Genomic DNA, 12,514 nt, shown 5'->3' on the forward strand with positions numbered 1-12,514 from the left:
ATGGCCTGATCTCATGCAAATAAAGCAATCATTTTTAGGCAAAACAAACACTGGCATATCCTTTCTTAGATATACTGACAAGTCTTAGGGTCTTGGAAAATCCTGGATTCCTATAGACACTGTTTCAAAAAAAAATTTTTTTCTTCTAAAAACTAAATGTTCAATCATAATTCCAAAGCAGAGGACCCCTGAGATACTGAACAGCTGAGCTCTAAGGAAGTTCACAGCCACAGCCAACAGAAGAGCCAATGTTCAGTTTTCTTTCCCTCCCATGTAAGAAGTAATCAGGACAGGCTCTCTGTCCCAAACCTGCATACTCAGCTGCCCAAAGGCCACTGCCCAACTGAGTGTCTTCATGCTGTCCCCTGAAGCCCAGCTGCTAGGCTGGGACCAGACCCCACATCTACCCACACAGCCGAGCCTTGCTGCAGCTGCCAGATGCTAGCCCCTCCCTCACATACTCATCCCAAACCTTCCCCCAAGCTTGGGCCAGGGAGTACCTGCCTCCTGTCAGAGCAGACATCCTCATGGCCAGTCCACTTGCTGGGTGGCTGAACGCAGGCCTTCTGCAGCCTTTAACTGATCCTGGGGGATGGAGCAGCTGCCAGAAGGCACCTGTGACTCTGGGCTGACCTGGACTTGAGCAGCTGGGAGGAAGCTGCAGCCTGGGGCAAGGAGCACTGAGTGTGGAGTCAGTGCATGTGAATTTCAGAGTACATTTTTAGAGTAAGCTGCCTCTTCATCACGAATGTGGAGATAAGAGCCCTCTCACCTGGCTGTTGCAGGGATCAAATGATAATGTTAAGGCCCCATCCAAAGAGCAATTATTTTCTTTACTAGCAACCAGAAAGGTGAACCCCAGAATTATTTTCTGAGATGGAGTCTCGCTCTGTCAACCAGGCTAAAGTGCAGTGGTGCAATCTTGGCTCACTGCAACCTCTAATTCCTGGATTCAAGTGATTCTCGTGCCTCAGCCTCCCAAGTAGCTGGGATTATAGGTGTATGCCACCAAACCCGGCTAATTTTTGTATTTTTAATAGAAACAGAGTTTCGCCCTATTGGCTAGCTGGCCTGGAACTCCTGACCTCAAGTGATCTGCCTGCCTTGGCCTCCCAAACTGCTGGGATTGAAGGCATGAGCCACCAGCCAGAAATCCAGAATTCTTAATGGCAAGTAAAGACACTACCACGGAACACAGTATCTAATTCTGCCTGTGAAATACTATCCAGAAACAATTCTGAACCTGATTTTTAAAAAATATGTCATGTTCCTTCAAGTATTCAAGAACCAACTTTGCTATGGACTGGGGTCTTCTCATGCTAAGACCTTTTCAAAGAAAAGAGTGTTACCTGGTCTTAGTATTGGCTGCTAAGCGACCATCTGACACAAGTTAAATGACAACCGAGCCTGACCCCAGGAGGCAGGGGCAGCTGTGTCCTGACACTCAGTGACTCTTGGCTAGTCTCTTCCTCGCTTTGGGCATCAGTTTTATCATCTATATCTAAGCAGCCCCAGGGACCCTGCGACATCCCGAGGAAAATAAATCTGCTCCAATCTCCACACCACAACCTCAGTGGGAAGTCAGGGGTATCACAATGACAGTTACAGCATCTAGGGTACCCTGTCCTGCTGCTAACAAAAGGGAGAGACCAGGGGATCTCCAAGGCTCTGGTGAGGGCTGGATTTCTGGGCACTGCACGGTAAGAGCTGGGGCTCCTATTATTTTATCATCTGTCATTATCAACAGCACAGTCTGCACCCTACCTGGGGCTCTTCCCAGGGATCCCCCAGGGCCAATGCACTCCCTCAACTCCCGCAGTCTGCTGCAACCTTCTCAAGGTTGCCCAACCACTCCATTTCACACAGCAGCCTGCACTGTCCCAGCTCTGCCACAGCCAACCTCTTCACATTGCCCTCCTTGTTGTTTTTTTTAAGCCCATGGCACTTACCACCTATCCTACTATATTTAATATATTTATTTCCTCTTTACTGCCTGTCTCTCCTTATGGAGGCCACAGTACTCAGTGGCAGGGATTTGGGTCTCATTTGTTCACTGATGTATCCAAAGTGCCTAGAAAGGTGCTTGATACATAGCAGGCCTCAGTACATCTTTGGAAAGTATCAGAATGAATGTATGATCAATCAAAACACAGCAGCTTCCATTTACGGGATGTTGTCTATGTGCTAGGGCACTGTGATAAAAATTTTATAGGCATGATCTTACTATTCCTCACAAAAACCTCCCAAGAAAAGTGCCTTTATTATGGCTATTTTACAAAAAAAGGCACTGAAGTCCTGCAGGGCCAGTTATACATGACCAAGACCACCCTGGTACAGAGAGGGAGAACTGAGCCTCAGACTGGGTCTGCTTGACGGGAACATGACCAAATCCTGCTGGAAGACCCAAGGTTTGCTCCCATCAAATATGCCAGCAACAGTATGGAGTAATGCCACTTCTCACGTGCTCCCTCAGGGCCAGGAAGGATCTCACGTGATGCCCCACAGCCGTCCTGAGATGGTGTCAGTCCTACCACCCATTTGTAGAGGAGGAAATGGGAGCTTGGTGAACTCAGGCAACCAGGTCAAGGTCCCTTGGCCAGCAGGGGCACAGCCAGGGTTGAACCAAGTAGATGGTGACCTTGGCCACATCCACCAACGTGGCTGAGCCTTTGCATCTTGGGGAAATGAGGGCATCATCATCCCACAATGCCAGGACAATTCTAAAATGAGGCCTGTCAGAAGCAGCCCGAGGGCACTCCACGAAGATTCAAGACGCAGAGGCTGAGGAAACCTGGGAAGGAGAATACACACACAGCAGACGAGGCACAGCTCGGCAGGCACAGGCGGGTGCAAGTTAAGGAGTGCCCACTTCTAAGCCTGAGTTCCGTCCGCTGCAAAATGGGAGAACGCCCTTCTCAAGGGGTCCCTGTGAGGGTGAGGGGAGATTCAGCACGGCAGGTGTGCTGGGCACAGCAGGGCCTGGGAAGGGCAGATCCCCTCCCCACTCCCGCCACAAACAACCCAAACCTTTAAAGGAGAGCAATGGCCTTATATCAGAACAAAACAAAACAAAACAAAAACCCTGTCCTGGGAGATTGGGGCCCTAATTTCCAACTGCAAGCCTTTATGAGGTTCTAACACTCTTACCGGGCAGAGTGTCTCACATGTCAAAGCATAACTGGATAACCAGCCTTCTGCTCACCACCGCCCGTAGTAGCAGTTGTCATTTCACAGATGAAGCAAAAGCTCAGGAGAGGCAGGTTAAAAACCAGCTTCCAGAGCCCCTGCAGGAGCTGCAGGTGGGCAAAGTCACCTCGAGGTGCCCTTCCCACGGAATCCTCACCTTCTGAGAGTCACTCACTTAGCTTCCAATGGGTGTGTGACTTTTGACCAGCTTTCTTCCCTCTCTGGGCCTCAGTTTCCCACCTGGACAAAGTAAGAGGTCTCTTGGCTTCAGATAGGTTTTCCTAAACTTCACTACTTTTTGCTTTTCATTTGAGTGTCCTCTTCATTATTGCCACCTCTCTGTCTACAGGCTTTTAAAATATATTTATTTCAGATTGTTCTGATTGAATGATATATTTATTTTTTATTTTTTGGATGGTATATTTCTAATAAGCACTTACCAAATTTTCAGCATCTCTTGATTGATAGGGCTATTGTATATTCTTTCAATGGTAACAAACTTAATACTTTCAAGTCTTTTTAGCCAATGTGCCGGAAGATAACCTTCTTCAGTTCTTTACCTCTCATAGCTAGATGCTTATATACACTGCAGCCCACCTGCTGTTATGCCCTGGGCTGTCAGTCCTGTCATCAAAATCAAGCCTTTTACATATACAGAGGGTACCAAGGCTGTGCATCAAGATCTTACTGCAAACGGTGCATTAGAGGTTTTGAAAGGCGCTATGTCATGTGGCAGAATTGCTAAAGATTGTTCAAACAACTCTTTACATGCCAGGGAGATGGCAAGAAGGAAAAAAAAAGGATGCACTGCTAGATCTTTTTTAAAAAATTAATTTTCACCAATTTTATATGAATTAGTGTTTGGGGAATGATCAGGGCAGAGGTCAGGCACACTATTGTAGAGCAAGGGCTGGCAAACTATAGCCCATGGCTCAAATATGCCCCGCTGCCTGTTTTTGTAATTATAATTTATTGGAACCTAGCCACACCCAGCTCATTTACATATTGCAGGTATAGCCACACCCATTCACTCAGTCATTACTTAGTAAGGCCGCTTTCACTCTAGCAGAATTGACCACTGTAGTTTTAACAGAGACTGTATGGCCCATATAGCCTATGTGGCCTTTTACAGAAAGCTTGCCAAACCTTGTTCTAGAAGGACCCCAGAACCACCTACATCAGAATGATGTGGTTGGGGAGAACGGCCTTGCTATGGAAGCTTCCAGGCTCTTGCTCAAGGTTACTAAATCAGACTCTCCAGAGACTGGGCTGGAACCTGCATGTCACAGGCAATCTCCTCCGTACTTAAGCACATCACTTCCTCAGTCTCACTAGTCTGCAGGGCTGGACTCTGATTTCTGTGTGTCCTTCCAGTAGAGCAATCCTCAGCTTAAGCCACATAAACACAATTTGGGGTCCTGTGTAAGGTCCCAGGGGGCATGCAGCCTGACCTGTTTTGGGCCTGACGGTGGTCAGCGGGTCCAGGTAGTCTACAAGGTCCCTGTGCTTGCAGTCCAGCGCAACCTCGAAGGCAGTCTTCTCGAGCACGCTGAGGTGGTCGGGGTTGGCACCCTTCTCCACCAGCTGCTGGGCCACTCCAAGTCGCCCAGTGAGTGCAGCCAGCATCAGCGGGCTCCAGCTCACGGTCCGGGCTACACGGTTGGGATCCGCACCCCACTCCATCAGTAGACGCACCACGGCCTCATGCCCATGCTGGATGGCGGCCATCAGGGCTGTGATGTCCAGGGGCTCATCCCTGCTGCTGCCCAACCCCGGCTGCTCACCCGAGGGGTGGTAATGGTCCACAAAGGCACCAGCTTCCAGGAGCAGCTTCACCACACCCAGGTGGCCACCCCGAGAGGCCACAGTGAGCACACTGGCCCCCAGCCGGTTCTGGGCATTGACATCAGCCCCGTGATCCAACAGGAGGTGTGCCACACTCACATGCCCAAATCTGCCAGGAAGATGGAGAATGAGTAACACTAAACACAGAGCAATCAGGAGACAGCTTATGTAGTCCCTATTTGTCATGAATTATTAGTCCTGACAGCTGCTCATAATAAGAGGTCTTATTCTTGTGCCAGGCACTGTGCCAGCCCCACAGATGTAGATGTACCATCATTAAGGTGAGCAGCTGCCCTGCCTGGGTTCAAATCCAGCTCTCCCCACCACTAGCTGTATGACCTTCAGGAAGAACTTTGGTTTCTTTGTGACTTCATTTCCTGATCTGTAAAATGGGGCTATAACTGCACCTACTTCAAGGGTTGCTGGGGATGAAATGAGTTATATGTAAAGCACCTGGCTCTGTGCCTGGCCACAGGAAGCATCACATCAGTGTCATTGATTGTTAGCTATTATAATTGTTCATGTTACATTACTCAACGGGCCAAGGGCTACCTGGCTGGTAAGGTGTGGCACCGGGTTCAGAACAGGTCTGTGTGAATCCCGCTGCCCTTGCTTTTTCCCCTACAACACGCTGCCTCCTACGTTTCAGACAGACCATTTTATTGTGCTTTATAGCCTGGAATCTGTCTCTCTGTCTGTGCTCTAACTTCCCCACAGGCAGGGCCCATGTCTGATTCATTTCTACCCTCCCCATCCCCAAACACACACATCCCATGCCAAGAGGTGTGGCAAGGCTGTGGTCAGCAGATGGGCTGGGCACCATGGTCCAGAGGCCTGCTGCCACCTGCTGGCAGGAATGTTTACTGCAGGTGGCTGAGGAGCCAGCCTGGGCCAGACTTTACTCAATGAAGTTGCTGCTGGGCCGCTGGAGAGAGAGATCTGCACCCACCAACTTCCTAATACCAGGAGAAGGAAAACAGATGCCTCTTCCCAGCAAAATCTCTTCCTTATTTAACACCAGAGGGCAGAAAAGTTCTGTTCTGTGGTGTTTCTGGTGGGCTCGGAGCTGTGCGTCTCCAAGCTGGAAGCAGCCCCGGACTAACAAGGAAACAACGACAAGAGAGGGGCTGTTTCCCAGACCGCATTTCCCAGACCGCAAAGCCACTGTCATGTTTGCATCTGTAAGGCAGCTTTCTGGGCTTCCCGATGCTCAGCCTTCCTTTCCAGGAGCCGGTTTTGCACCTCATCTAAACACAGGACCCCCCTCCTCCTGGCAGCTGGCAGCTGGCAGCCAGAGCTGAACTCTGTCCAAGGCTCGGGCTGAATACCTCCTGGGACATGAACCTGAACTGTATGGGGCTCCTCAACCACGGAGTGAAAGTCTAGTGACCCAGCTCCATAAGCAGCAGGGGGTTGGGCCTCTTGGCCGCCACTCCCAGAGCAGAAAGGGACAAGACAAACTGAAACCAACTCAAATGCAGAAAGCTCCACCCCAGTGTCTCCCTGCCTGCAGTCTGGTTCCCTCCTGTCCATCCTCCATGCGACCCCAAATGATATTCTCCGAACCCAAATCTGTCACTCTCCAGCTTCTGATTGCCAGAGACCTGCCTGTTTTGCCAACCTCCCTTCCTCCCGCTCCCACACCACACCTTCCAGCCATACTCACCAGTTACTACCCTCCTCCCCAACACCACCTTCACCATCCTGACCCCACCACAGGACTCTCCTGTCCTCATTACTCAGCACACCCTTGCTGAAGGAGTCGGCTCAGATCTCACCTGCTCCATGCAGCTTCCAGACCACCCCTTGCCAGGCTAGGTCAGTGGCCCTCATCTGAGCAACTTGGCCTTTTAGTATGGATTAAGAAGGTCGCCTCCGGCTGCACTTGAGCCCTCTTTATCTGTCTCTCCTACTCAGTAGCGGGCTCTCCAAGGACAGGGCAGGGTTCCTTACATGTTGCTTCCCCAGCCCCTACCATAGTAGCTGATCCACATCCAAGCTCAGTAAATTTTGTCAAATAAACGAGTAAATGAGTGCATAAACTGCATAATCATGTAGGGGGAGGTCCTGAGGTGAGCAGTGGAAATCACTGAAGAACTGGTATATCCTCCACTGGAGTAGAGATTTCTAAAAAAGTACACTGTTTAGTTGTGAAGCAGGAGATAAAATCCAGCATAATCTCTAACAGCAGATTACAAGGTGCTGTCACATTTTTATCTCATTTGATCTTAATAAACCCTGAGATAAACTCACGGATTAGGAAACTGAAGATTATGGTGGAAAGCAATTAATCTAAAGCCTCTCAATTTGAACATGATAGAGTCAAAAGTTGAAGCTGGACTCAAAATTGCAGCTCCAGTAGAACCAATTTTTAAGGAGGAACAAAAGGGCTGAATTAGGGCAGAAATAGTGAAATTTTGAATGTTTTCTGAATGTGTGAGTAGCCAAAGAGAGCATTCAACTATGCTGAAAATATAAAAGGATTCAAGCAAGGCTGAGATAATATTGTGGATGCTAAGTTTCTAATAGGTAATTACCAGAGGTGGGCATGCTAGGGGCTTTCTGAGCAGGTGCTGTGACTACTGATGAATTTCAGCAATTAACACCTGTGCTTAAAGAGCTGGCACACATTTTCCCCTCCCAAAAGCACTGGGCTGAGAGTCCAGCTCCGCTCCACTGGCAGGCAGGAAATGAAGGGTAGAGAAGGAAGGTAAATACTATGCAATCCTATCCCTTGGACAGAAGTCTGTGGCAAATTTAGCAAGCTGCTTCCTCGCCACCAACACCAAGAGGTAAACTATCGGTTACAGAATTCATAGCTGGGAACACAGGCTCTGGAGCCACCTCCCTAGGTGTGAATCTGACGAGCCACTTGGTAGCTATGTGTCTTGGGCAAGTTATTTAACTTCTCTGTGCCTCAATTTCTCATCTATGAAATAACGGTGACAATAGTACCTCCTTCCTAAGGTTTTACATAGATTGAATGAGGTAATTCATTTAAAGCATTTAACACAGTGCTTGACACAAAGTAGGTGCTCAATAAAGGTTACCTTTTTGTTTGTTTGTTTGAGACAGAGTCTTATTCTGTCACCAGGCTGGAGTGCAGTGGCACGATCTCAGCTCACTGCAACCTCTGCCTCCCGGGTTCAAGCGATTCTCCTGCCTCAGCCTCCCAAGTAGCTGGGACTATAGGCACATGCCACCATGCCCAGCTATTTTTTGTATTTTTGGTAGAGATGGGGTTTCACCATGTTGGCCAGAATGGTCTCAATCTCTTGACTTTGTGATCCACCCACCTGGGACTCCCAAAGTGCTGGGATTACAGGCATAAGCCACCGCGCCCAGCCAAAGGTTACGTGTTATTTTAAGAACAGGAAAAAACACTAACATAACCATTTCTAATGCTAAAACACCCAAAAGACACCAAGGCACAGGGTATCTGACAGTCTGGCCTGATCCACACAGACAGCTGGGATGATAAATAGATGCTTACTTAGACCCAGCGTGGTGGCTGCCAGGGGTGTGGTTTTGAGCAGGATTCTGGGGCATATCCAGATCTAAGGAAGAAGAGCACAAGGCTGGAAGGTGTTAGCATACAGGCCATGCATTTGCCTACCTGGATCTGAACGACAGACACACTGTACATCCTTCTGAAAGTCTTCCATACTAGACAAACTACTACTCAACTTGACCTTTTAGTATGAATTATGCAGCAGAAAGCTGGAGCACAACTCAACACAGGCAGAGGTGCTACCTGAATACAGGGTCAGTGTCATATCAACGAGGAACAGCACATTTTAAAGTGCCCAGGCTCAGACTATCCTGCAGAACTTGTTAAATTGGTCTCTGAGACACTCCAAGGCATGTCAGTGCTGCAGTCACAAACCTCACTCAGTAACTTTCTCGGGGGATTCACTAGGGCCCCCCAGCACGCACTCGGTGGACTGCAGAGATGAAACACACATCAGTGGCTCCCAAACCTACCATACAAGAGAATCACTGGGAGCCTCTTCTCACACAGTCCCTGTCCCTTACTCCCCTCACCGCCCCAGGCCTTCTGAATCATAATCTCCAGAAAAGGAACTCAAGAATCTGCACTTAGACAAGCATCCTGGTGATTCTGATGTGTGGCCAAGTTTGGGTACTGAGGAAGCCAATCAGCATTAATACGTGTGGTGGATGCTACCAGAGGCCTTTCTGCTGAGGAGGAACCAGAGAACAGGGAGATATCATGACATGCTTCACAGAAGCAGCTAAGCTGAGAGGAAGAGGGGATTTCATGAAAGGTGAAAGGGGCTTCCCTGTATGTGGTTATGATGAGCAGTCTGAAGTCAGACTCCCTAAGTCTACTCTAACAAGCTGCAAGCTCATGAGAAAATTTTGTAATCTCAATCTCAGATCCTCATCTGTAAAGCAGAGACAGTATTCTTGGCACACAGTAAATGCTCAATAAATATCAGAAAAAAAATATATAGATATAGATACATTAAAAAGGCCTGGATGAAACTACCTTGGCCAGAGTTTAGGAAGCCGAGAAAAAAGCAGAAGAGAAGATGCAGGAGGGGTCTGAACATGAGAGCCTCCAATGCCATGCTAAGTGCTCTGGCAAGAGGAGCCTGCATGGGGGGACATGACCATTCATTCCAGAAAGATCTGGAAGCTCCGTAGAGGACAGATCAGAGAAAAAAGAATGATCCTGTCCAAATATCAGCAGTACCAAGGTAGAGGAAACCCGGGTATTAACAAACTTTGGAAGGTTATGCAAGAAACTGAGTGATGGGTGGGGCCGAGTAGATGGTGGACAGGGTGACAGACTTCACTCTACACTACTATATGCATGTGTGTACACTGGGAGAAAAGGCAAGCAGTGGAGACCACTAAAAAGGTCTGGCCTGAGCTGAGGCAGAGGGGATGGAGGGACAGGTTTGGGTTTACAGGCTACCACAGGTGCAGAATGGGCAGATTTGGACATAGGGGCAGATGGGTAGCAGGTGGAGGATGTACCTGGAGTTTTAAAGCTTAAGAGAGTAGGTAATGAGACTAAGAGGGAAGAAAGGCTGATAGCCTGAAAGGCTTTTTGATCACCCCAGGCTGCTCTAGGCAAGAAATCAGGTGTCCCAACACACTCACAGGTGCAGAAAACACTGAACTTAGTACACTCATGTGAACAGGCAGCCCACACATTATAAATGGGCTGCATTTCCAAAGTATGTTTGTAGATTCACATAGACGTCCAAAGGCTGGGAAATGGTTAAGCGAAACACAGTACTGTCCCATGGATGGACTATCCCACAGCAGTGGAAAACAATATAGTTGAAAATAATGCAGGACAGAATTTAGCTGGTGATAAAAACTGAATTAGAACTGTGTAACATTTGGAAAAGATCTCAGTGATATAAAATATTATTGGGTCACAACGAGAAAATTATGGGTAAGGCCAGGCACTTTGTAATTGCCATACTTTGGGAAGTTGAGGTGGGTGGATCACTTGAGGCCAGGAGTTTGAGACCAGCTTGGCCAAACATGGTGAAACCCTGTCTCTACTGAAAATACAAAAAAATTAGCCAGGTATGGTGGTGCATATCTGTAGTCCGAGCTACACTGGTGGCTGAGGCAGGGGAATCACTTGAACCCAGGAGGCGGAGGTTGCAGGGGGCCGAGACCGCACCACTGCACTCCAGACTGGGTGACAGAGCAAGCTTCTGTCTCAAAAAAAGAAGAAAAAAAAAAGGAAAAGAACAAGAGAAAATTATGGATAAGAATTTCGGGGCTGGGCGCGGTGGCTCAAGCCTGTAATCCCAGCACTTTGGGAGGCCGAGGCGGGTGGATCACAAGGTCAAGAGATCGAGACCATCCTGGTCAACATGGTGAAACTCCGTCTCTACTAAAAATACTAAAAATTAGCTGAGCATGGCGGCGCGTGCCTGTAATCCCAGCTACTCAGGAGGCTGAGGCAGGAGAATTGCTTGAATCCAGGAGGCGGAGGCTACGGTGAGCCGAGGTAGCGCCATTGCACTCCAGCCTGGGTAACAAGAGCGAAACTCCGTCTCAAAAAAAAAAAAAAAAAAAAAATTTCGGGTTTTCAATGCTTTTTAGAGAAACAAAGGGCTCATACATATGGAAAGACGCTTCATTTCACTTACCACTTAAAAATGCAAATCACAGCCAGGTTAAGAAATGATTTTTCGCCCGTGAGATGGGTAAAAATCCAGGGCTGACAACATACTATCAGCGAAACATGCTATAGAAAAACAGGCACTCCGGCCGGGCCTCAGGAGGCTGAGGCAGGAGAATTGCCTGATCCCAGGAGGCGGAGGTTGCGGTGAGCCGAGATCGCGCCATTGCACTCCAGCCTGGGTAACAAGAGTGAAACTCCGTCTCAAAAAAAAAAAAAAAAAGAAAAAGAAAAACAGGCACTCACATGCATTGCTGGTAGTAAGCAGAATAATGGGTTCCCCATGATGTCCCCATACTGATCCCAGAAGCTATAAATATATGTGACATGGCAAAGGGGAAATTGAGGTTGCAGATAGAATGAAAGTTGCTAATCAGCTGGCTGGCATTGAGCAGAGCAGCCTAAATTATCCAGGTGAGCCTAAAGTAATCACAGGGTCCTTTGTACGTGGAAGAGGAAAGCAAAAGACTCAAGAGTAAGAGGAGATGTGAGGATGGAAGCAGAAGTGGAAGTGATGTGATTGCTGCTGGCTTTGAAGCTGGAAGGTGACCAAGAGCCAAGGAATGTGAGCAGCCTCTAGAAGCTGGAAAAGCGAGAAACTTCTCTTCTAGGATCTCCAGAAGAAATGCAGCCTTGCCAGTACATTTATTTCAGCCAAGTGAGGCCCATTTGGTACCTCTGGCCTCTAGAACTATAAGATAGCACATCTGTGTTGTTTTAAACCAAGGGAGTGGCAATTTCTTACAACAACCATAGAAAACTAATACACCTATGTGGATAGCAATTAGGCAGTACGCATCAAGATTACAAATGCCGGCCGGGCGCGGTGGCTCAAACCTGTAATCCCAGCACTTTGGGAGGCTGAGGCGGGTGGATCACGAGGTCGAGAGATCGAGACCATCCTGGTCAACGTGGTGAAACCCCGTCTCTACTAAAAATACAAAAAATTAGTTGGGCATGGTGGCGCGTGCCTGTAGTCCCAGCTACTCAGGAGGCTGAGGCAGGAGAATTGCCTGAACCCAGGAGGCGGAGGTTGCGGTGAGCCGAGATCGTGCCATTGCACTCCAGCCTGGGTAACAAGAGCGACACTCTGTCTCAAAAAAAAAAAAAAAAAAAAAAAAGGCCGGGCGCGGTGGCTCAGGCCTGTGGTCCCAGCACTTTGGGAGGCCGAGGCGGGTGGATCACAAGGTCAAGAGATCGAGACCATCCTGGTCAACATGTTGAAACCCTGTCTCTACTAAAAATACAAAAAACTAGCTGGGCATGGTGGCGTGTGCCTGTAATCCCAGCTACTCAGGAGGCTGAGAC

General features: G+C 48.4%; 1 protein-coding gene across 7 annotated transcripts in view; it reads right to left on the minus strand.

The window, feature by feature from the left end:
* The window catches only part of ANKS6 (ankyrin repeat and sterile alpha motif domain containing 6), a 90,324-nt gene that overhangs the window by 74,146 nt on the left and 3,664 nt on the right, over positions 1–12,514 (minus strand). For all 7 annotated transcript variants that reach the window (XR_012516649.1, XR_012516647.1, XR_012516648.1 and 4 more), the window contains exon 2: positions 4,638–5,140. Coding sequence is in view for 3 of the 7 variants with exons in the window: in XM_039474986.2 (XP_039330920.1) it covers positions 4,638–5,140 (503 nt within the window). In the remaining 4 variants the exon portion in view is untranslated. The remainder of the gene's footprint in view (positions 1–4,637; positions 5,141–12,514) is intronic.

Source organism: Saimiri boliviensis, chromosome 2 (genome assembly GCF_048565385.1).
Source record: "Saimiri boliviensis isolate mSaiBol1 chromosome 2, mSaiBol1.pri, whole genome shotgun sequence".
In the NCBI taxonomy this organism is placed as follows: Eukaryota; Metazoa; Chordata; class Mammalia; order Primates; family Cebidae; genus Saimiri; species Saimiri boliviensis.